The sequence below is a fragment of the Ambystoma mexicanum genome, chromosome 2q (genome assembly GCF_040938575.1).
Source record: "Ambystoma mexicanum isolate Mex_15411 chromosome 2q, UKY_AmexF1_1, whole genome shotgun sequence".
Classification (NCBI taxonomy): domain Eukaryota; kingdom Metazoa; phylum Chordata; class Amphibia; order Caudata; family Ambystomatidae; genus Ambystoma; species Ambystoma mexicanum.
The window spans coordinates 825625595-825651241 of record NC_090924.1 but is presented as its reverse complement, the minus strand read 5'-3'; the positions used below and the strand labels follow the sequence as shown (position 1 = coordinate 825651241).

The 25647-nt window shown below is 42.9% G+C and overlaps 1 protein-coding gene across 8 annotated transcripts in view; it reads right to left on the bottom strand.

The window, feature by feature from the left end:
- The window catches only part of PARD3 (par-3 family cell polarity regulator), a 2149932-nt gene that overhangs the window by 741671 nt on the left and 1382614 nt on the right, over positions 1-25647 (bottom strand). For all 8 annotated transcript variants that reach the window (XM_069648049.1, XM_069648048.1, XM_069648046.1 and 5 more), the window contains exon 16: positions 19668-19857. In XM_069648049.1, the coding sequence (XP_069504150.1) occupies positions 19668-19857 (190 nt within the window). The remainder of the gene's footprint in view (positions 1-19667; positions 19858-25647) is intronic.

Genomic DNA, 25647 nt, shown 5'->3' with positions numbered 1-25647 from the left:
GGTATCCATGGAGTACTGCATTTCTGTAGTCCATTTTGAATAGATATAAAGCCTGTATCGCGGTTCAAAATCATCAAGCGAAGGATGTGTTTCATCTTGCTCAGGGGGTGTAGCTGCAGGTTGCATCCTATGTTGATAGCAGCTATGTGCTCTAAAGGATAGTTGAGGTTGATGGTGAAGCCCAGGGACTTGACTGGTGTGGAGAAGAAGATGTGTGGGTTGTCCATGGCGAGTCCTTTGATTCATGAGATGAGGTCAGGTTTGTGCTGGGGGTTGCAGTTGTAGAGGTATTCAGTTCTAAACAGGTTGAATTTTAGCAAGTGTTGCACATCCACATGGTGATGGTAGAAATGTGTTGATGTGGAGGTCTGAATGTGGGGGTTAGGGGGTGGAGATGTTCAAACCTATTTGTATGTCATCTATGTATTGTTAAAAGTGGCTGTTGTGCCAGCTAAGAACGGGTCCAAAGGATTCAATATTGAAGTTGAACAGGAGCAGAGGTGTAGAAGATACTTGTGATACTCTGTACTTTACTGTGATGGAATTTAATTAATGGGGTGCATGGAGATGAAGTGTGTCCTGTGAGCGAGGAAGGATGTAAACCAGTCGAGAACAGTGCGAGAGTTTCGTCCTATGGGACAGGATGTTTAGGAGGATGTGTGATCAATGGTGTCTGTTAGGGAAGATTTCTCATTTTATGCAAATCTTTCACCTGTGAGACCCCAGCACTTTTTGCTGGTCTTGTAGGTTTCTTTCTCTGTTCCTGGGTGAGTGTGAACTTTTTCACCCCACTGACCTTTCTTTTACTCCAACTATAGGAGTCATTGTTGTGTCTCTCTATACTATGTTTTTGGTATCATACTTTCCTCCAACCTTTGGGCATCTACATTTCACGGTTGTAGCACACAGCACTTTCTGTGCAGTGTTGCAAGGGAGCCCCTTGGGCTTCCCTTTTTATTTTCTATTTTCCTTGTGAGAGCTAATGTTCCCAAGGGTAGAGGGATGCTTTTATATCCTTCCTACAATTTATATTGTGAGATCAGCACAAGGTTACATAGTATGCCCTTTCTCACTACTCTTGTAACATAACTGTTACAGTGACAAGCATACCTGAATGACTGGTGGCAGTGGACATGTTCCATCGACCTTTGTGTGATTTTAGACTGTGTTCACAGCCACGGTAATGCACAGAAGTGTCACCATTGACCCAAAATGGTGACTATTCTTTTGTCGACATTCCTTGCATGCTTGTTCTTTCTAGGTCCTTCTACCATGCTGGGAGGGGAGGTTCTGGCTTGACCTTTTTCTTTGGCATGAATCCTTTGTGAAGCCTGCCGAGAATCCAGTGTCTGTGAAGACAGGAAACGAGGGAGGAGTCTAGAAATCTGAAACCAATTCCAACTGGGAGGCTGGCTGTCGTGAAAGGACAGCCACCTACCAAGGTTTGAATGCAGCGTGAGTGCTAATTGGCTGGGCTCCTGGATAAATGGCTTGGATACTGAGGCTGAAGACAAGTCAACCATTGGAGCTGAATCCGATGAGGAAGAAGAAGAGAAGACGTCTGTTGCTACTTCCAGCGATCGGAGATGCCTGCTGAGTGACCGCTGCTGCGCTGACCCTTTCTTCCATGTGACAGAGGAGACCCAAAGAGGATGACTCCTTCCCTTAGACTGGTGAGACCAATCAGTCCTAATAGACCTGCATTTTGAGCCATCCCACCACAAGTTGTGACCTTCCTGGGCTGCAAACCGCCAACACCCTGGGACCGCAAGCCTGAGTGCTGTGCATCAACCTACAAAGAATTAGTCTCACTGAAACTTTGTTTGACTCCTAACAGACCTCTAGAGGCAAGATTCCACTCCTTGAAGTCCCCTCACCAGAGTGCTGGACAAGAAAGTTAGTCAAGTGGTTTGGACGACAATTGTTCTTCAAACCACAGAGCCCCAAGAAGCAATGAAGAATGCTTTGCTGTGACCCTCTCCACTCGACTGTTGCTGCAAAATCCCTTCTAGTATCCTTCCTTTCATCTGAAGACAAAGAATCCAGTGACCAGGTCATGCAGCTGGTGCATCGGGAGGGCGTCCACCTGCATCATCATCTTCAATGCTGAGGTACTGTGAGACTTGAGGTAATACTCACCTAGAGTCGTTCCGTCGATCCTTTGTGGGGAGGGGGTAATTCGTGTGCTTGGTAGTTAGCCCATCCATGTTTTCCCAGGCCTAATGCAGGAAGGCATTCAGGGAGCCTTCTACGAAGTTCCTGAGCCCTTTTATCCAAAAGAACAGTTACTTATCGGCTACAGAATAATTCCACAGGAACTCTCGACTTTTCTACAGCTTGTGCCTGTTTTTTTTTTTACCTCCAATCCGACCCTGAAAGACCCAAAACTAGATGGGGAAGGACTCCTAAAGCCTATGCTTTGTGAAAAGATTGTTAAGTCCCCTGCCCTGTGTTGGGTTGTTTCTGTCATAAGGACCGGCAACAAAGCGTAACAAAATTATCACTAACCTTTGAATTGCATACTGCCACTCTGAAAAGCAATTGCCAAGTTCTTACTTACCTCTGAATTGTGTGTACTATTCTAAAAAGTAACTGCCAAGTACTTACTTGCTACTGTGGGAAGGGTAACTATTATTCCTGAAACAGAATAAGTTGCATAGTTTACTACCAAGTGGTTTTACTTAGCTTGAATTGCAAACTACCTTTCTACAAGTCTTGTACACTGTGGTTTACTTACCAGACGTACGTTATTGGTTTTAATAGTGTCTTTATTGCTAATGACAGTACTTACCTTTCTATAGAATTCTCTATACTTGAGTATATATAAAACAAATCATTATTTGTACATAACAATTAGCGTGTATAAGTTACTAGTATGCTACAAGTTCTCTGTACTTTCCTACAGCCCTCTCTCCCTCCTATGATATTCCTGGCAGCTCTGCCATCAATACTTACCTTGAGTGGTACAGGCCTATGCTAAGAGTTGGAGTTCTCTATTGCCCAAAGGATAGTATTATAAAGTCCTAAATAGATGGACCTCAGCAAAACTGTCCTAACAGTGTTGAAAGCTGCTGAGAGGTCAAGGATGACTAGAAGGGCTGTGTGTCCATTGTCAGCGATGTTGTGGAGGTTTTCCATGATTTGAAGTGTTACAGTCTCAGTGCTGTGGCAGAAACTTGAATGGATTGGGTTGAGGAGGTTGTTTGCAGTGATGTGCTCCTGAAGTTGCCTTGTGACCAAGCGTTCCATGATTCTAGTGAGGTATTGCAGGATTGTGATGAGACCTTTGTGCTCGGGGAGCGTGGGGATCGGGGGATGATTCTTTGAGGAGGTTTGGGAATTGTCATGCCTTTAGTGCAGGGGCGGGGGGGACTGTGTGAGTGGCAGGAGTTAATGTTGGCCCAGTGCGTAACCAGGGTGGTGATGCAAGCTATGTCCAGAGCAGCACCTCTTCAGTAATTGTTACTTGTGTTTCTAGTGAATTAAGTGCCAAAGAATGCTTTCCAGTACTGAATTTTCGATTTCCCTGAAAAAGAACCTTTGCTACTATATTCTGATGAGACATGAAGTGCACTTACTGCAGGAGCTTTCAAGCTGTAACGATATCTATTGAGGACCACTATCAACACGGGAAGGACCCCCAACCCAGTTAAAGTGCCACACCAAATACTGTTATTCCTGTAATATTTAGTTTGCTTAGTCCTGTCTGAACAACATATATTATCACCAAGGCTTTCTCCCCTGTGCCAAACTAAGCCAAGAACCAGGCGGGGGTATTGAGATGATAGATATGTTTATTAACAAATGGTTTTAATAGATATCTAGAAAACAATGAATGTACATATGCCTCCTCCTTTGTGGCATCCAAATCTACACAAAATAAATGGGACACTTTATTTTGCATTTGACAGAATACAAGTCAGGTTCACTCTTCATCTCCTGTCCCGCAAACTCCAAATTATTAAATCCCACAATACGCTGTGATATGACAGTACAATCGGACACAGTGTCATTTGGTTATCAGCTTAGAAAGTTCACAGGCATTTATGCATTCAATCTGAACGTGGGCTTACCCTTGCTGCAGCCAAAATACATGCATTTGAGAACACACACAGTTCATTTTGAATCAGCACCTTTGTTCCTTCTTTACCCCAAAGCAGTCTCAAACCTTTCTGCTAGTAGTGTCACTTGCTCGCTCCCAGGCAAGAGTGTATTTCTTTCACTGGAGACTCACAACTGGGTTATTTTGACATGCAGGGTTTGGGACAATGGAATGGATAGGGATTTTTGTTTTGGGGACAATAGCACATTCAAATGAAAGGCAGGATTTCAGTAAATTGAATCAATGGGAAAATTCATTTTGGGGACACAGCACATTCTAATGATCAGCAGGGGTTTAGGATGTTAGTTTTAGGAAGACTAGCACATCGAAATGAACAGCTGGGTTACCAATTACATTAAAGACTAGACTAATTTATTGTGCACTGGGATGAACTTTGTCAATTTTGAATTTTGACAAAACATCACCCATAATTAATGACCCTATGGGAATGAATTAAATTATATTTTTAGTTAAATAGGCTAAGGGTATACACACTTTACACCCCCCCCACTAAAGGTTGAGAACCCACTAATGAAAAGGAATGGGTTAAAACAGACATATTCCGCTCACACTTCAGTTTGAAATTAATGTGGTGTTTTTCTATAGGGGAATTGATTGAGTTATATTTTTAGTCAAATATGGCCAGGGTCTTCACAGTTTTGCCCCTCCACTCGCAATGCATGAAGGAGGTTAAGGCTGGCAGATTCCCCCATACTTCTGTTGTCATTTGGCTCAATCTACTTACATGGGAGACCTGGGTTATTGGGCACTTGGAAACAGCAGAGCTCATCTTTGGAAATCACAGATCTGGTCAAAGGCTTCTGTCAAGGATAGTCACCAGTACCCAGCTCATCTGCTCCTCAAATGTCATGCGTAGTCAGCTTTTAGGTGTCCCAGTCTCTGCCTCCCATACAAGGTTTAAGGCCTCTCAATGTAGGCAGCTGCCTGCTTCAAGATGGTTTTTAGTCAGCTGCGTTACCCCAATGGTTTTGGCAGTTCTCCTCCCTTTCCCATAGAGCATTTAACTTTATATAGTACCTGTGACACACTCCAAATTATGAATATGGGGATGTTGCCCAGCCTCTGCCAGCTGGTAGGGCAAGGATATTAGGAGGTCCAGATTATGGATAATGAGGGGAGGAGAGAAATGTATCTTTTATAAAAATGATATTTGAAGTTGCATTTTTCTTTCTCAGAAAGTCACACCATGACAACTTTCTTCAGTTTACAAATAACCAGCATACAATATATATTTTCTGATTCAGTGAATTATGCTGGGTCTGGGAAAACTACTTTGGCTGTGGCATGACCTTTGAAGGGGGAGAATCAGAACGTGGCCATCGGTCATATGAACTTGCATCCATTCCCACTGCTCCCACAATGATTATCACGAGAGATGCCCTCCCAGTAGACCCTATAATCCAGCAGTTGTGCAAATCTTACCCAGAGTGAACCAGGAGACAAAAGACAAAGCTGGAGATGGTTACATGGATAGACTCTACAAGGCACTAACAAACCAAGCCACTTGTCGTTAGAGGCACCATGACGAGTAAGCAACGTTAGACATGAAGCACACATGCTATCCGCATGCCCTGGACACCCACACACATTCAACTACATGATGAACACAGGTATACAGCTCCATAGTTAGAGGACAGTGACATATACATACTGTCTGCACGTTTATCATTTTGCCATTAGGCCTGCTACAGCACCGCAGTAATGCAAGAAGCAAGAAGAGTTCATGTAAATGCTTGCAAATGCTCATATGGAAATAACCCCATGGTATGGCAGGAACACTGAAGAGACTCGACAGCCATAACGTACTAACCTACAGACTATAAAAAGACACGCAAACAACAAGCCAGGCTATGGCTTAGGAAATCTAGCAGGCTGCGATCGGCTTAGAAAGGGTACCCAAAGCCTCACAGAATTATGTGCAAGCAGAACTACTGTGACAGGAGTGAATCCGCTGCCAAGGTCACAATGTTGCAAATGACAATCCTCACTCCTAACCTAAGTAAAACTGGCTGCAGGGGAGGTGAGCTCTCTGACAAAATACAGAATTATTTGGAGGTCCTGGGCTCACAGACGTGGTCTCCAAGCATGTGATCTGGCCGAGCGGAGGGGCTGCCAAGATTGAGGCCTGAGAAGAACCACCTTTTCTGCCATCCACACAATGGCTGCAACAAAGTTGTTAGTCATGTTACAGGTCTACGTTGGGAACCGGAGCACGCTCATTGCAGCTATGGGCTACAAACCGTCATGATGCTGACACATAACTGCACAAGGCACCATTCTCAGGTGTTCCACGGGATGGGAACAGAGCTTGTCCCAGGCTTGGGGCCTCGCAGCTCATCCAAACACAAGCACTGACCTTAGGAGTGGACAGTGGGGTCACCGACCAATCATGAGGCTTCATCATTGTAACAAATTAAGAGTAAAAACTTTTTGGGAATGGCCAAGCATACCACCCGACACTACATTATCCAATAGCACAGCACCTACATAGGCTCCTATATGGGACCTACCACAACAGCCTATGCCGAGTGAAGATAGGTTTTTGAGACGGTTCCTGAGAATGACGCTAACTGTGATGTCAGATGTCATCAAAACTGGCCTGCGAGCCAGGGTCCGTTGAGAGATGTGTGGACGTTTTTCCATGTATGTGATCCATGTGGTGCTTTGGCTATAATAAACTGGAGTGATTCCTTGCCTCTTGTGTGGACCTGGCATTCTTGATTGGGCAGAGGGAAGGAGTTAGGCCTTCCACAGGCTCCTAGAGTGACTCGGCTGGAGCAGGTGGCACACCCCTAACACCTTCCTGGAGTGAGCTATCCTTTTTCATAGTTTATTCATACATCAAAATAGTTATGAACATCAAACTTCACAAAACACATTAATTTTACATCCTATCAGCTCACCAGGTTTTGGGTTTCTGTCATTTATACGAGTGTCACATCCCACGTTTATCTCTAGCTCAAATTACACACATTGCAGGATGCTGATATTTACATAGAACTGATGGGATTTCTGTGATCTTTAATATGAGTCCTGGATGTGCTTACTGGGACACAATTCTCTTTTCATCAAGAAAAATGTGTCAATGTTATTCAAACAGCAAAGAATTTATATGGGCATCCTTAAGTTTCTATCCAGCAAAAGAGTGAGTTTCATTTCTTAAAAGTCACATAACATGGGTCTGTGCTTCTAATGTTATGCCAGCCATGCCATTAAGTGCATTAAAAGGTCTCCGTTTGAAGCTAATGCACAGTTTATGGGGTGAGAGGGCAGGTCTGTACTTCCTTATCTGACCCCTCCATGAATTTGATCTAAAACTGTATTTTTCTTTGCTTTTTTCCAACTTTGTGACCGAGCAGGCCTGCATTCTTGTCATACACCAACCAAAGCTCTCTGGGGCCAGGAATAGAGATAACACAGCCCAGCAGTTCAATGGGGAAAGGTGCAAAAGCAAGCTACATGTAGAATTCTGAAAGAAATGGCATTTCAAAACAAAAAGAGGTGCTTTTCATGTAACAGTTTACAAGTAAGCTGAGCTTTCTGTCCATGTGCAATGCATTTCTTTAGTATAACAGTTGAAAAGACATGAGTATTCCTTCTGTATTGTCCACACATAGGCCATTTTTTACCATGGGAAACTAATGTCCACTTTAAAACTCCAAGAAGGCCTTTCCATTTAAATGTCGGTTCATATGTTGGAAATTAAGTGTTTCTGTTCCTGTCAATTGGCTTCACTTGGAGTCACACCTTCACTTAGATTTCTAAATCACAGTCTTGTATTGCAAAGAAGTCAATGTAACATGCTGCCGTTTGTCTTCCTCAGTCAAAATGTACCTCTTCCCAGTTTACATGAAGTCAGCATCTGCAGCACCACATGTCTTTTTGGAATCCATTGGACACATTTAGCAATATTACAGTTCTGAGCCACACTTTCCTTCACCATAGTGCCTTTCCATTTTTGTAAAGGTGAGTGAGGCCCATTTTTCGCATTCACTAGGCCTCAGTTCTATATTTTGGTTAGAGTGGAGGCCTTGCTTGGGATGTCAGTTCATGTAATTCTGGGGCCGAATTAACACCCCTCGAAGAAGTCTAATGATATGAATATCTCAGCAATTGAAATAATGGGGGTTGAAGCAGGCACAGAGTAAGACTCAGCAGATAGCTTTAGATACCTTTTTATAGCAAGAATGAAAACATCAGTTTCCTGTGCAAAGATACATTTCGTAGCTCCTCCTTCTGTGATGTGGATGGCAACAATTATCTTCATGTCTGCCACATAAAATAGCCCAAAGACAAATGAGCTGGTCACATCTGTAAGTCACATCACTACAAATCATATTTGGTCATTTGTGCATGCTGATAGGGAAGGAGTTAATTCATTTTTGCTGCTAACATGTGAAAGTAGCTTCTTCATGGTGATATTAGCTATGTGTGTGCTGTCCATGGTATTTTAGTGGGTTAGCGTAATTCCCTTAAGCCTATTTTGCCTTTTCATACTCTTGATTGAGTTTGCTTTGCAACTGCCAAATACTAAGCTTATTTCATTATGCTCTCAGTACTTCTTTTCAATTGCTTTGGTGAATGCTTCAGCCAGATCCGTAGTTGTCTCAATTCATGTAAACCCATCTATAGCTTGGACCTGTGCCATAAAGAATTGCAACAAACAAGATCCTTTCATGTGGAGTATTGGAAATTGCTGTAGGTGGAGGGGTTTATTTGCCATTTGTGCTGCTGCTTTGTGGTGGTGGTGTCGGTGGTGGGATCAACTTTACGATTTTCATCAGTTTACTTTTTTGCTGAAAGAGGTTAATAGTTCCATCATCATTAAACTATGATTGTGACACAGCAGAGAAATGAGAGACCTAGTGGCTCACGTAAATCTACTTGGTGATGTAATCTGCTTACAACAAGTAGATTTGCAAATAGTGATTGGTATACACTTAATTCTGTAACAGTACCAAACAACTTAATTTGTATTTTCTACTGAACAGTTGAACACACGTTTAATTTGTTCTTCTTGATAGGATTCCAAAACTTCATGGTGCTAGTTTTAGAGATGAGTGTCTGTACTTGCAATTCATCATACAAATTAATACCAAGAGCATGCAGATTAATTAGCAAAACCTTTTAGAATACTCTCAATAAAAACTGCATTGGTTGCAAGGCTGAGCTGTTCAGGTAAGTGATACAAAAATTGATTTCCAATGCAATTAATTTCAGTAAGCAATTGGTTATTGCAATAGCCTCTTTACTGCTGCTTCCTTACGGCATTAATGATGTGTAGGTATCAGTGCTATGCTCAATGACTGTTCAGATATATAGTCAGCTCCTGGTGCTGTTCCAATAACAAAAAGTGTGTGCCAGTGCATTAGCGTGCTGTGCTATACCTACTTAACCTCTCTGAACCATTAAAGCTATGTTTTGATGGTGAAGCAGCTCAAAGGTGGCCTTAACACACAAGCCTCCATAGACAGTACTCCATACTATCTAGCTTCTGCAGTGGTATTTGTGAGAGCCTAAAGGCCTTCTCCATCTTCCTTAGGGAATTCCTAGGTGTGAACTACACTATGAGGTTTAGCTAGCACCAATCTGTCATCTTCATTCCACACCCTGATGTTCCTCTCCCTATGTGTCTCGATGACTCTAGTCTCTACCTGTGTTTCTCCTCCCTCTAACACCACCCACCTTATCTCTCTCCCTACACCTTCCTTCTCTGTCCCTTTGCTACCTCCCTCTATCCCTTAACTCCACCCTCCAATGTTACTCTTCCCTACTCTCTCATCTGCCACTCTCCACTCCTACTTTCCTCAATCCCCTTCTACTCCCCCCTCCAATAATAATCCACCACACCTTATACTCATTCACTCAACTTTCACTCTCATATCCACCTTCCACTCATCCTCTACTCTTTCAATAACTCTCTCAAATGAGTGGACGACTATGCTTAAAATGCTTGCTTCTAAAAATCCTAAATAATTGTGTTTCTTAATTAACAATATTCGTAGAGTCAAAATTCCTCTAATTAATAACGTATCTGCTGATAATTGGGTAGAACATATTAAGGGTCTATTCAGCACTGAGATACATGACCTGTGGACCCCCCGTGGACAAATTTGATCCAACTTCATATGATCAGCAGGACATTGGTAATATAAGAGCATTAAAAAACTCAGGAGCTCTAGGCCCGATGGTCAAACTAATTTGGTTGTCAAAGATTATCTCAGTACCTGGGCGGCTATCTTTTTCACTTATTTTAATCATATAGTAGATTCAAACAAAGTACCTTCTTCATGGAAGCAATCTTTACCGATACCTATATACAAATCAGGACATAAGTATAGTGCAGCTCATTACCACCTACTCTATATGCTTGCGATCTCCAGTCGCCCGTTTGCGAATATATTACAAAGAGATGTTTTGATCTGGGCTAAAGTACATCATATTTTACACCATACTCGAGTTGGATTTCGCCCGGTTGCTCCACTATACACAATCTGGTAATTCTGCACCCACTCATAGGCAGGGCTAAGATGAATAATGGCCCCCGCTTATATGCCATCTTCATAGATTTTAGAGAAGTTTTTGACAGTGCTAACAGGTCTAAATTGTAGATAAAGATAACCAAATGGAGCATAAACAAAGCACTTCTTAAAATGATCGGTCACCTGCATACCGACAAGTCTGCCCAGGTGCATATTGAGGCAACAAGCTGCTTAACGTACCTGATAACCACCAATAGTGGTTTGAAGCAGGGGTGCGTCCTCACATCCCTGCTTTTAACCTACATTTGGCAGACCTCCCCGAGAGATTCACTGAAGTAAGACTATTTGCCCCAAATGAGGATCACAACTTATCTCGCTCATGTTTATGCAGACGACAGTGTTAATGGCTCACACTAGAATCAGTATTACACAGTCTATGCATACCCTTATAGAGTATGCCATTGCATATGATTTGTAAATAAACTTTAAAAAAAGAATTGAGTAATGATATTCAATGGCAATGGAATTCTTAAGCGCACTAATGTCACAGTGAATCATCTCCTGGTAGAGTGAACTTAAGTGATGTTATTGCAGCTAAACACAGTTAGATCACTTTAAATATGCTAATAGAAACAAAGGTACATAGGAGGCTGGGTGCGATCATGCAATTCTTACAAATTAGAAGCAGATATAGCATTGGTGGTCTCTTGATGATCTATAAACAGAGTCTGATTCCTATGACCCTGCATGGACCATAATCTTGGAATTTAATAGATACAAAATGCCTGCATACATTGAAAGAGGCCGGACTGTGTCACGTATTAGGGACTGCTAATGGGGTTCCCGACAGTATGCAGAGACTAGAACTTGCCTCACTGACATGTATACCTTGGTAAAAATTAGACACATAGCGTTAGGACTTCACATTGCTAATACTCAGGATTTTTCTATACTTCGATTAATGAAGGAAGAAATCAGTAGTTCTAATAATAAAAAGCTTGACTGGTTAACCAAATACTGTAAAGATGTTTTTTGATATGATTGATTGGAAGCCTGGTTTTCAAGTAAATACCCAAAAATTGATATCCCAACTATGGAAGAAAGCTCAGCATAGGGATTACTATGTTAAAATGGAAGGAGTGACCATACAGAAGTTTCTCCAATTGACGGTGGAACATACTTATTTATTCAGGAAGCCTAAAGGATATTTAATTAAATGCCCCAGACCGGAGAGTATAAGATTTTTCCTGATGGCTAGATTAAATCAACTTCTGTGCCTAGCAATCACTGGGGCTACACAACATACCCTGAAAAAAGACAGGTTTTGTTGTTTATGTCATGCTATTGAGGATACAGAAATGTTGAGATGCTTACTGACTGTTTGCCCGGCTATGAATGATTCCCTAATTCTGGGTAAACCTACCCCAGTTAGCTTGTTTGGGGATCATCATATGTCCTCAAATCCTAAGGGCATAAGACAATTCTGCATAAAACTAATCCTGCGATAATTTCCTAAACCCTCGCAGGCTACGACTCCCGAGGTGGGATTTCTACAACCTTTGTCCCCCTGATGCATGATTTGTTGCCCAATCTAACATAGGCTTTCAGTTTGATGGGTGATTTGTTTGATGCCCGATTCTTTGTGTGCTAAGATATTGGAAGCATTTAGATGGAGCCGCGTAAGGTTTTTCAAAATGTGTTCTCGGCCACCCTAAGTGTAGCAACCTTTGTGTGGGCCCCAGATTTTACAGCTATAGATAGCACTAGTCGCAGCCTTGATTCCTTTGGGCTCGGTGAGGGGGCTGTCACTAAAACCAAATTTGGTAGCCAACGTGCGAATGGCAGCATACACCAGTTACAGCACTGTCACATTCTTAGCCACCAGTGGGCCCCAACAAGGTAGAAACTATGCTCGAACTGTCGGCACACTACTACAATAACCGTTGTCTTGCCTATGGTTATACTGGGCACTTACTTGAACAAAACCTCTGAAAAGCATGGATTAGTACCCGAGGAGTATTTTAATTTTGTGCAATATTGACTGTCATCTGCAAATAGTGCAGGGATCGTAGCTCTTCCCATTTTGTAAACGTTAACATTAATCCCCTCTAGCCAAACTCAAACATCATTCAAAAAGAGACCAAAAAGCAGTGGAGCAAGAACACAACCCATGCAATGTCGTTTACCTCCTTGGGCCATATCTAACTCTACAGTGGGTCCTAATCTGGAGATTTACAAGGAGTCTTAAAGTGGCATCTATCCCCAGCTTCTCACTAGTTTTCCAAATGAGAGCACGACAGACTGCCTCAAATGCCGCCTTTACGCCAATGCAGAATAAGTAGATAAGGCTCTTCCATAAATATACCCACTTGATTTTTATCAACCTCAGTCAGAAAAATTGATCTATAGTACCCGCCCACATTTCACCCTCGGCCCCGTCAAGCGTATAGACCCGAAGTCAATGCGTGGAGTTCGTCACAGCTCAGGATCAGTCAACCCCTTTTCTTGGTCACATGGAATGCTGTTGTAAATTGCCCAGCTACGAGAGTGGCGAAGGTTCCCGTCTCCAGTACCTTCACCATGTGTGCCACCATCGAGAAGCAATATTGTTACCACTACTAGAAAAATAAAAGGCAAGATTTAGTTCACTGTGACATGGAAAATGTTTCAATTACACACCAAGCTAAGCAAAATAAGTTTCTCTATTTAAGCACTTCTGAAGGTCGAACCTATAATTGAGGCATACTTGGGAGCGGGATCCAAGACTCCTGTTACTCCCTCTCTCTTGGGTCGTTTTCTAAGAAATCACGTTGGCCTGATTTAAATGAATGTGGCAGAGCCCCTGTTAGCTGGGATTTGCACCTGTCAGATACTTCTGCTGATTTAAATGTCTTGGATTGTGCCAGGGGGGTCGCTGGTGCTGCTTCTGATCCCAAGCATTCTATAGATGTGTTGCCCACTCCAAGTACGTAAATTCATTTTTATTGAAGGCGGTGTCATATCATTTTTCGACCTGTAGTTGAAAGGGTTGTGCGGCGTACGGCAAACTCCTCTGTTGGCTTTTAGCCTCAAACCAAGAGCCAAAATATGGCACTCAGACTTCATAGCAACTCGTTCCTGAGTGCATCATTCTCTTAAATGGAACTAACTCACTCTCTTCTAGAAGCGGCCCACCAAGCAGGTGGAGACCTGGTTACAATTAGCCCCGCACTTCGGCTTAATGTTTGTGGATTTATAAATTCCCGGCGACTAAAAACGAGGAGTGCTCGGATATCGATATTCAATTCTCCTCTACACTGAAAGCCTTTTGAATGCGTGTACCATTAATTGGACTTTTAAAATCTTAGAGCATTAGCCATTGGACAGGGCACAGGTTTGTTTAGTTGTGGACTCGAGCATAGAGCACCCCTGGCCCGCTACTTTCCAGAGGGGTGGGGGCGGGGGACAGGGGTGCTTCTATTTAATTTCCTGTGGCTAATGGAGAAATCGGACGTGTAAAATGAAGGTGCATGGGACGGCTTGGCTTGAGGGCAGACAGGATAGAGTCTGGAATATGGACGGCGGGTTATCCAAACACGAGGGGCAGCTGCTCCGAATCACGGCGGCAGAGGCGTGCTATTCCAGCCTGACATTATCGCTGTAATCCCGCAGCAAAATATTATGAAAACAAAGGGGCCAATAGGACAGGATTAAAAGGAGGAATTTTAATAATAGCGCGGGTCACCGTGCGGCTACATTCTTTGCAAAATCAGCTGTCATCCCAGACGTCTCCTCCTTATCTGGGAGGGCCTCCCTAATGAAAGGGCTGCCGCAGCGGAGGCGGCGAGGCACCGCTCCGTGAACAGCCATTATGGAACTGTTGGGAAGAACTCGACCATGCTACGTTTTAGTATTGGTGCAATTAGGATAGTAGCCGCAGATTATACGAAACAGCGTAATGCAAATGGGGTTTAATGAAGGTTTCTTTGCATTGCGATTCACGTTATCCAGAAAATGCCCTAAACAGAATTACAGTGAAGGACAAGGATAGTCTAGGAGCTGGGCCAGGTGATCACGTTGCACTTCTGATTTCACAATAGTCTCAATCTCGTGAAATGCATATGCACGTGGTCATTTTCACAGTGAATGCTTCATTTAGCACTGATGCTTACACATCAAATGCCATCAATGTTCATGTTCGGCTTTAAGAGAGACAAATGAGCTTATTGAAATATTTCAAAAATAAATAACATTTCTTTTTTTCTTGTGTCCATTTACATGTAAGAAAGAAAGCAGGCCTGCCAGCACAGAAGTCTCCCCTCTGCATAACAATCAGTAATTTCAGCTTCATAAATCATATACGTGGACATATATCTGGGGTACAGCTAGAGGCCCACTGTACCGTCCCATTGGTTAGCCCTTTTATTTGGGACTGTTCAGGGAGGGGCTGGGGCGGTTGAACACTTGGAACTCTTCATTCAGTGTTCATCTTGATGTCGTCTATTGTGCGTTTTTCGTGCTTGTTTTATTTTGTACGATAGAATTTAACCACACCATACAAGTACAAAAGGAGACATCACTCGTTCTAAAGGTTTGGGTCTATCTGACCTAATCACATTTCATCAAATTTATTTGACCCTTTTTTTGGGTCTAAAATGCGTGAGAGACCCCTGCAACTCCCCCACTTCCCCTCAACCTAATCTATAACCTTACCCACCCCCATGTATGTATATATTTAATTACAGTTGTCTGAAAAAAAAGGTCAAAAAAATTCGATCAAATGTTTTAGGTCAACATTTTTAGGTCAATTATGCAAATACCGTTCACAAATGCGTAATATTTCCCTTTGTGTGTATGCATTTCCTAGCGCCTAGCCCTAATTTCTTTGTGCAATAAAATACAGTGTGCAAAAGCGTGCAATTACTTGACAGGTTGGTTGTGACCTTTGTAAATTGTGTTTATGACTGCTAGCCACAAGGATTAAAGGGACTGTCACAAGTGGTGTAAAAGAAAGAGCGAACATGTTGGAAAGGAGAAGTATTGCACTGCAGTGTTCTAGGTCTGGCAATGGTATGTTTGCCCTTTTTTGTACATCATACCAATCTATTAACAAGGTGACTAGATGACACGTGCATTAAGGGAATCTTATGTTTGTTATATGCTATATGGTTATAATGAGCGCAGCCGTCACCTGAAGGTACCATGGCACTATAGAAATAACCCATAAGGAGACTAAACTTATCGAACATTAAAGAGGAAAGCTTTAAGGGGCTTCTGAAAGAAGAGTAAATTAGGTGTCCAATGTAATGATAATGGAAGGGAGTTCCATTGTCTTGCTACATGTTCCAAGAAGGAACGTCCACCCTGTCTGTCTTTCCGGTAAATTGGAACACTAATCCGTCTGTCCTGATTCGACCTTAAAGGGGGATTTTGGACAATTGGGCCACAGCTTGTTCGAGAAAGGAGTACTGTTTGGCTGTTAAAAATGAGGGACACTCTGAAGATGATCCAATATTTTATTGGGAGCAAGTGTAAAGACGGTAAAACCAGGGTGATATAATAGTTAAAAACATTTCAGCTGTGCTCTGGCCGCAGCATTCTGAATCCTTTTCAGTTGTAGTCTTAAGGAATTTTGAAAGCATAAATAGATATTACTGTTAAAATCCAGACAGGAAGCAACAAAGGAATTGATGTCCGTCACCTGGTACGAGTCATCTTTGTTAACTTTCTTATCTTTCAAATTATTTTAACGAAAGATATTATTCCCTCAAGCTCATCAGTGGTCTTTTCTCTCAGCCTTCTCTGAAACTCACCATCTATGATCAGTCTCCATCAGCGATGCATTGTCTTACCTCACAAGGGCAACTCATTAGGTTCTCTCTACTAGTTCAAGGACATCAACCCCATATTATTAACCCCTTGTGCTTCACCATCGAGTTTTTCATTATTCATTTTTTAATAAATCTTTCAAGTTGTCCTGGATCAAAGCCAGACCCACACTTCCTTCAACGCTGGTATTCCTGGACATTCCTGGACACTTTTCATAGCTCAACAAAAACATGGAATTCCTGGTTAGCTCTTAAATACAACCCTTCCTTGAATCCAAACAATACCTGGACTCTATGAAAACTGGCTTCCAGTCAAAAAAGGGTTCTAAGACTGAAACGTACCGTAAGGTGGATGATCTCAGAATGATCAATTCTAACGGATGTGATTTCTAGTACTTCTAACTTGTCAGACACCTTCAATAAATTAGACCACAAAATCTTCTAAAATGGTTTCTTATTAGAGGCTGTCTTCAAACCCAATCTCATCACAGGTCGAAATCTTATACATCAAACCGATAGTTAAGTTTGCCAAGCCCATTTCGCCGCACCTCAATCTTTCACCAAGGCATTTTTAATGGGCTCCAAAATAGAAAACACGTTCCTCTTTTAAAATCATGGGCATATCATTGCTCATGGGCAGTGTTTTTACTTTTATGTACCTATTTCGAAATAAACTCAGACAGAAAAGGGGTTCCTCTTCAGGTTCAAGGTGTTGCGCCTCCTCGAGCAGTGGTGTATAGTGGCTTCTCTACGGTTTAGCCACGCCTGCTTTGTTTAGATGATGATCTTAACTCAAAGAACATGATCCAGGTATCACCTCGGGGGGTGGCCTTGACCGACTGAGGTTGCATCATGTAGACTTCTTAACACAGTAGTAGCTTCCTATTGTTACAGTATTTTCACCCTGTCTTTGTAAACCTTGGGTAAGACCCCAGATCATGAATTCTCAAAGAATCCTCAGAAGTCCCCCAGGCCGGTGAAGCAGTATAGATTATTACAGAGTCTAAATGTTTTTGACCCACAGAATAGAAAGCCCATCCCCAAGAGTCTCAGAAAAAAAACACTAAAGCACGGCTCACTTGGCCTGCACCAATTCTAACTGGTTCCAGCATTATCAGACAGAAGAGGTGGTGAGATTAATACTGGACGAGTTGCTCCTTACCCATTGGTCTCAACCCCCTTCCCCTTGCACTGGACTTGCTCTGCTTTGCAGCACACTGTCTAAACCACAACTCTGCTATCTCGGGGAGCAGGTAGAGGTAGACCCCTTGAGAGGCCGGTGAATGCCTGCAGGAGTCAACTTCACCTCATACCTGGATTTAGTTTCCCGTAATTCACCTCACGTCATCAATTTGCTATTGGCATCCATTGATTAGGGTGGAGCAAGATCATGGCTCTTCTTCATTAGTTGGACACAGCCCCGTCACTCGCTGGAACCTTTCTCGCAACCCAGAACTGCTGGAGTAATGCTGGTGAGACATGTGGTCCAAATAAGCTATCAGAATCGTTCTTGGCTGGCAGTGCATTTTCCTCATCTTATTTCTTGCATCTGAAGGTTTAGTACCTCCCCATGCCCCCAGCTACTCTGTTCCTTTTCATGGTATGAATGACAGGCATAGTCACTTGGACTGATGCTCTCAGACATATTTGACTGATCTCTACGCTGGCAGGCTGCTGATGCCCATCAAGCTTCTCCTTCCCACTGATCTATTTGCAGGAACGAGCCTTGAGAGATTATGTTCCGACCCTGAGATTTGGTTTAGGCAGAATCCACAATCTATTTGGTAAGTCAAGTTTCGCAGACACCGAGGTTTACCACTACAGCCAAACGGTCATCCAGACTGGAGCGGGTATCCCAGCGCTGCAGCCATCCCCAGTTACTCCAGGAGATCACCATTGCCAAGCAGTTGACCATGCTGTTGCTCTCTGTGTTGCAACACAGGGCATGATGGAGACTCAAGGACTCCCACAGAGCCAGGGCTGCATTGACAGCTAATTTATGTGCAGTTTATGAGCACAGCAGTGGGTTGCAGTGCCATATTGGGACATGGAATGCCCCTTGTGTTCACAGCAGACCTTCAGTTACTGGGACATAACAGCTTCTCTGCATTTGGGACCCATACCAATCTATATGTTGCTTTACAGAGTAGAATTGTGTCGCTGAGTGAGGAGGGAATGGAAAGATGATTGGCATGCCATTCTAGCAAGGCAGCCATCTTCTCCCTCCGATCTTGATTTGTAATCATGAAACCATATTTTCTTTGCAAACAATGAAGGGTGCATCTCTAATGTAAATATTCAGACTATTTAATTACGTACATTACTTCTAAAAGGTACCCGTTAGTTTTGTTGTGATTCCAGAAACCCAACAGGGTAGATTAGCAAAGGTGTAAAGTCATGTAAGGCCAACAAGCATGCTAATTAGGAGAAACATATAATCAATTCTGTATTTGCGAAGAACCCCCTACGAGCTCACAATTAGCTTCCTCGCCATTCTGTAAATACATATCAAGCTGCATACAGCATCTGGGCTTGGTTAATTGCCGTTGGTATGCAAGTATGCAGGATCAAAGGGAAGCACATTGCCACGCATTGGAGATGCTCTACTCCGCCATAAAGCGAACATTACCACTTCATCTTATATGCATTTTGTCCCCACCCAGGGCATCCACGCACAGCCAACAAAGTCCTGCCACTGCCAGCTTCAAACGTCAATAGCAATTTAATGGGAATGATATTTTCTCTCGGGGGAAGTATTTCTTAGGATTTACTTTGATGTGATGCTTGGCAGGGCTAAATGTTATGGCCGATTATGCTCATGTAAGATTACTTATGATATTAATAGCAAACAGTAATGTACTTTTTCATAAGCACTTCTTAACTCATAATCCATTGGAGGACAAATTCTATTTAAGTGGTAAAACTATCTCTCTATTATTGTTTTGCAGGGTAGTTTCAAATGACCATGGGTTCTCGAACTATTGTTCTATTTCAAATGAAAAGGTTATATTTTAGAATGCCAAGCTATACCAGGCTTATCGGAGGCATATCGGGTGCGTCTTTGTGTGTGTGTGTTTTTAGCACAATGTCTTGCTACCATTTTCACTACCATATTGAGAGAAACATTGGTCCATGCCACTGTGAGAGCAGAATGGTCTCGGAGTGACGGCGACAACACATGCAATAGAGCCATAGCAGAACATTCTGAATAGCTGACCTATTCGGCAGCCATGTTTCTGGTTGACTGATTCTTACCATTCTGTTGACTCGGTGATCGCAGCTTTTGCCCATGCCCCTGAGGCATCCGGTACAAGCCCCACATCATCATGGGAGCTGGAAGATGACCGGTCAGAGAGATGGGGAGGCAGGACTGGCAGTCGGTCATCTTCAATAATGACCGCGTCATCGTGGGGCATGTTCACTGTTGGAGACAGCTGGAATTTTCCTGAAAGACACAAGAGCAAGCTGTCAGGAGAGTAGAGATGTACATAGAAAATCGGGCAGACTGCAATCTTTCCCTCAATATCAGTTGTAAATGTAATTCCAGCTTTATTTCAAATTCACCTTATAAAATACTATTTAGAATGTAAAGTGTCACAGAGATTAGCGAATATGTACACCTTGGATAAAGTAAAAAAAACTTGGTCCAACTGAAGTGCGATCAGGATAAATATTGTGAACAACCATGTTGATGGTATTAAGAAAAAACAGAACGAGGGCTCGAGAAGAATGGCAAAATACATTTTTCTGGGTAAACTTTTTTTGTCGTTTCGCGCCTACTGTTCTTTGATGAGAATATTAAAGTGCCCGCATGCTCTTACCGCAATCAATTAGACTGTGTTGCATAGGCGCCTTCAGTGTGTGCATGCCTAGCGCTCCCCAACCCATCTGTGTGCACTCCTGTGAAGCTTGAGGCGGCTTCATTGCGCTTTACATGCTGCATGTCCTCGCCTGCATCAACGGGTTACTTGTTTCAAGGTAGGGAAGGAGTACTTTGCATGTGTACAGTAGGTGATAAAGTCATTAGTGCATATTTTTTTTTCTATGCCAAAATTCTCTGATTTCTATTCTATGTCGACAACTTTAGAAATGTTTCTCAGATCCCCATAATAAGGCACGAGCTCGTCATCTGAATAACCAAAGCCGGTCTTAAAACACTGGGAGGCAAATTAACTGCAGTCTCCCTATTATTAATGTGCAGACAGAGTATTTTAATAGAAATTATTTCTGCGAACTGAAAACAAGTGCGCTTCCACCGACATGCTGCTTCTCTTCGGCTCTGTTTTGGAAATATTTCCATAAGACTTTCTACATTTCAAGAAGCTGCACTTCTGAACACAAATCAATGTCAATGCATGTGTGCATGAATAATATACCACAACCACACATTACTAGACCCCTGCATTTACCCTTAAAAAGTCATGCAACATGATCTCATTTGGGCATCTCCCCATTGCTCGCCTCGTACGGAGCAAATCTTACCCGCAAATATGGCCCATTTTCCACATATTTCAGATAGGAACCAAATCCAAGAAAGGCCATGGGGAAACAAATTAGTGGCTGGCCTCTGACATGTGCACTTCAAATTTCTATGCACACATCATGCGTGCAATTCCACACAGTCATCCCAGATATCTGGAAGGTATTGGCGTTACCCCTCAGGCTACAGGATGCTTTTTCAAGTGCCGTGCGAGGGGTCATGTCTACGAGCCATTTTCCCACTGTAGGCATAGGCCTCAATTTCCAGTGTCTTAACAACTTTCTCTTCACACATTGCCCTCAATATCCACAATCTCCGCTGTCTGTCACCTTTCTGTAAACATGGAGCCATGCCCAAATGTACCCGTTTTTTATCTAGAATGGCGGTATTTCCGGTAATCGTGTTTATTCTCTCATTCACCTCCATTAACACGTTTCAGGAGGTACATCTTGTGAACAGAGAACAACCGTAGCCCGAGCGATGGCAACAGCATAACATTCAAAAATGAAACACGGCCAAGCTGCACACACAGTAACTGAGTGTTGCGATGTTGGCTTATCGAATACGTTCTCAATTCTGGGGTTCATTTCACAAGAATGGGATGAGTGAGGGTAGAAATGGTAGATCAGACAGGCAATGAATGTGCGGTTTTGTGAAAATCAGTACAATGCCACTTACCCATGTCCTTGTATGTGGGTAAGTGTTATACATACAGAAAGACAAACAGAAATAAACGAGTAAAGTGAACAGTGAAGTGGATAATATGAATAAATCATTGGGAAAATAAAGAGATCTAAACTGCTGAAATGTACATATTGATCCGAGAGACATCCACCTCATGGGGAAATCGCACAGTTGGATAAAGGAATAAGCTGCTCACAATTTCGCTGATACGAGCATGGCGGTGGTTCACACATTACAAATAGTAACGCCTTCTTTACTGAAACACAGGTTTTTATTTTAGCATTGATCGGCATGAACCACAGACCCAATTGGCTGGGTCCCACATGTCGGAACATTGAAATCTTATGGGCAAATAGAGAAGCTGAGAAACAGATGCTCGTGTACAGTTTTAGAAAACCTGCTCACAGAGGGATTCCAAGATGGCGGACATGTGTTACAGCCACTGCTACTAGAACTGCAGGGAACACCCCTACCCCATTACGGTCACCTGGGGAATTAGTAGTTTGTGTAAGCAGTGTCCAATCATAGGGCAGACTCTCACCGTCAACACAGCTGACTTCATATCCAGGAAAGGAGGAGAAAGGAAAGAGAACGCCAAAGTGGCTGCAGAGAGGAGAGGGAGGAGACAGCGCAAAGGGGGTATAGGAGGAGGAAAAGGAATACCAAGAAGGCAGGAAGGAGATACAAAAGAACGAAAGGGGAAGAAGAGACAGATACAGGACAAGGCCAAAAGGGAGGACTGACGGGAGGCAGAAAGGAAAAAAAGGGAGTGACAAGGGGAGAAAGAGAGGGAGAACATGCTGTTGCAACGAGATGGCAGATAAGAGGTAAAGAGAGAATGACACATTTTGGGGAACGAAAAGGAGGAAAAATAGGTAAAAGGAAGAAGAGAGGAGGAACGAGGGAAGGAAAGGGAGCTGGTGAAAGTCTTTGAAAACCTAACTTGAAGACATTTACACAGTGACAAAGTCCAAAAGCAAAGAGCCAGATGACACCACCTTAATGTCTGATTCTTGCCACCATGCGGGGAAGTTAAAAGTCCCATGGATCTTATTGCTTGGTAACCGTAAGGTCAGACAGCTGTTGGAATGCCTACGAGTACCAGAGCGGAGGTAGATCCTGGTAGGAGATTGCAAGTAGACCATTGCTACATCCAGATGACATCAACATTAAACAAAGACAGAACAATACAAAACCCGTAGAGAGAGTTACTTTTTACTGCCAAGAAAAACAGCGGAGAAAGGAACAGACTGGGGTTCAGAGACCCACAAAAAGCCAAACTCTATTGATTGCGGTACTCCAACACCCATCCCCAGGCAATGCCGAAAACAAGTTTGTTGGTTTATTCACAAAATAAAGATGCAAAGGTAAACACATTGTTTTGAATGATCTGTTAACCGCCCTTCCCTCAACCCCCGCACTGTGTGTCACTGCATATAGGCCATGCAAAGAAGCAGGTTGTTTATCAAGTTAGGGAGATCATAGAGACACCATACAAAGAATTGTCAATTGAACATTTTAAAAACAATTTATTTTACAGTGGGTTTAAGAGTAATAATAGACAATGATAGTACAGCCCAAGTTGTCCGTCAAGTCACTCAAATCTAGAAGGGAACCCACCTCACTGTTTATATCTACTTATCTATGTTCCTTATGGCACGATCTGCATTTCTTTTCCAACCCAAGCTGTCCCTTTGGAACAATAGTACAGTACTCTTCTGCACATATTGCTGTGTCTTTTCCCCATCCCCAAAGACACACACATACGATGGCCCACCCGCTCGTATACCTTCGCTTTCTATTCGGCTTCCTCAGAGTGCTAGTCTCCAATAACGCAGAAAACCATGGGTCTATCCCAAACACTGGTTTGTTGCTAATACACAGTCAGCTAGCAGTGATCAACAGGTAGCTGGTAAGAATGAAAAGATTACTCAAGAATATGGCTTTGCTTCATGACAAGGCAACAGCTGCAGATATTTAGCAATGCTAGGCTCTGGGTTGCCACTCTCTCAGACAGTTCCACACTTACACTTGGCAGTTCCCCTCTCAGTACCAGATTCTTACAAAGGTCCAAAATGCCAAGTATAATATGAAGTTAACAGTTAATGTGACAGGAGGTTGACAGAGTTTGTGATGGAATGCCATCTGTGAAGGTGAAATAGCATGAGCTTCTTTTGATTTTTAGAAACAAAACAATGCTGGTAATTCCCAATTCCTTTTCTGAAAGTGGGCTTTGCCATTCTGACCCCACTTTCACAAAGCTCCATGCCCAGAAGCATAATGCAACCATCATGTGCCTTGCTGTGGCTCTCTACTGACATCTCCAGCAGCTGCCCTGCAGTTGCAACAGGGCAGCTACAAAGAGCATGCACATTCCTGAATAGAGCTGCTAGGCCACAAAGTTCCAACTGGCAGATGGCTTATTAACTGTATGGACCTCTGGTTCGAAATATCAATTTTGTATGACACTAACCTAGTGGAAGAGTAATGTCCAACTATAATTCATTTCTGTCTTTAGATACTGGGATTACACAACTATACAGCCACAAGCATTTGATGTCATCCTATTGTCAGCTTGATGAACGTGGCTCATTTATGACAGGGCCTGGTGTGCATTAAGCTGTCTGGGCTGAGTAAACCCCCAACAACTGTTTTGAGTTCAGCTCAGAAAGCCCTCTAAAACCCCAAGAAGATTGGTCTCCTTCCTCCAGAGAACACAGAAAATCCCTGGGAGGAACACTGGTAACCGATGCAGTAATGTCATTACAATGGTCACCTCACACCACACCATGGTGCAGATTACTGGAGACCTTTTCGCGTACACAGACTGATGGGGAATATAATTAGTATAGTAAAGAAATAAATGTCAGTCAAGAGGGGGGTCTCACAATCGTGGATTTCAACAAGGCTCCAAAACTTCCTGTAACTCTCCCGACTTCCAGCAGACTCTGGGTATGTCTTGGATAAAGAAGGACCAAAGGCATCTTCGTGCTTGCAGTGTTTGTCAGGGAGTTCTCCCGTGTTTTGACAGCAAAGTGATTGCACATTTAGTATATACAAGTTGCAATTTGTCTGGTACCGACCTGTCCTTTTGACAGGTTGCTATTACAATGATAGAAGCAATAGGGCAATGGCGAAGGAACAGAACAGCCAACACGTGTTTCGACCTAAAGGGTCTTTGTCAAGTCTGTGGCAAGAAGTGAGATGTTATTTTACCAGGGTGACAATGAAATTTACTCTGATTTATGAAGAGCATAGTTAGAATGTGAATAGATACATTTGCACCAATTAGTGTAGTGCATAGTTCGGAATGGGAATATAAATATGTTATTCAATTCCAGGATTCAAGAACAGGAGAGGCGAGAGCGAGTGAGAAAAGCGGGGAATACGACAGGATTAGCAAACAGTGGTTTGGGTTCTGTATTCTGTTCCGTTGTTAGTGGACAGGTGCTAGTACTGTGTGGTGATTGGTACAGAACTGGTGCACGGCCCCAATGTGGTGGGCACATATATGTCTATTTTTATATTTAGTGCTTTTCTGTCAGGTCACTGCAAGATTACACATCTCGAACTGTGGGGGTGGTTCAATTGGTGGCCAGAGTGTGGGGGTGCTCTCCATAGGTGGAGTTGTTGCCATGCAAGAATTATTTAAATTCAATGTCTCTTGTTCAGATTAGGTTATGCTTGAAAGTGAGGGGTGCCTATATTGGAGGTGGCGTCTGTTTGGGGTTTGGATAGGGTGTGGTTCTAGGCCAGTGGGGGGGGGTCGTGGATGGTGTCTCGGCTCATCTTACCAACGCAGTGTGACTGGGAGGTCCACTGCTTGGGTTGGTCATACGGTTCTGAGGTCCATGGTTTGTACTCATTGGGGAGGCGTGATGACCTATGATAGAAGAAATGAATTTGGGGAAACATTTTAATGAACAAGGGGTTCATTACATTAGGACCAGTTGCTCATGGTGATGTGATTACATTTATTGGGGGCGGGGGCATTTTTGTATATATTGATGTTGCTTACCAGTAAGAAAACAGGCGGTTGAAAAAAATCTATAGAATGAAGATTTCTGTGCT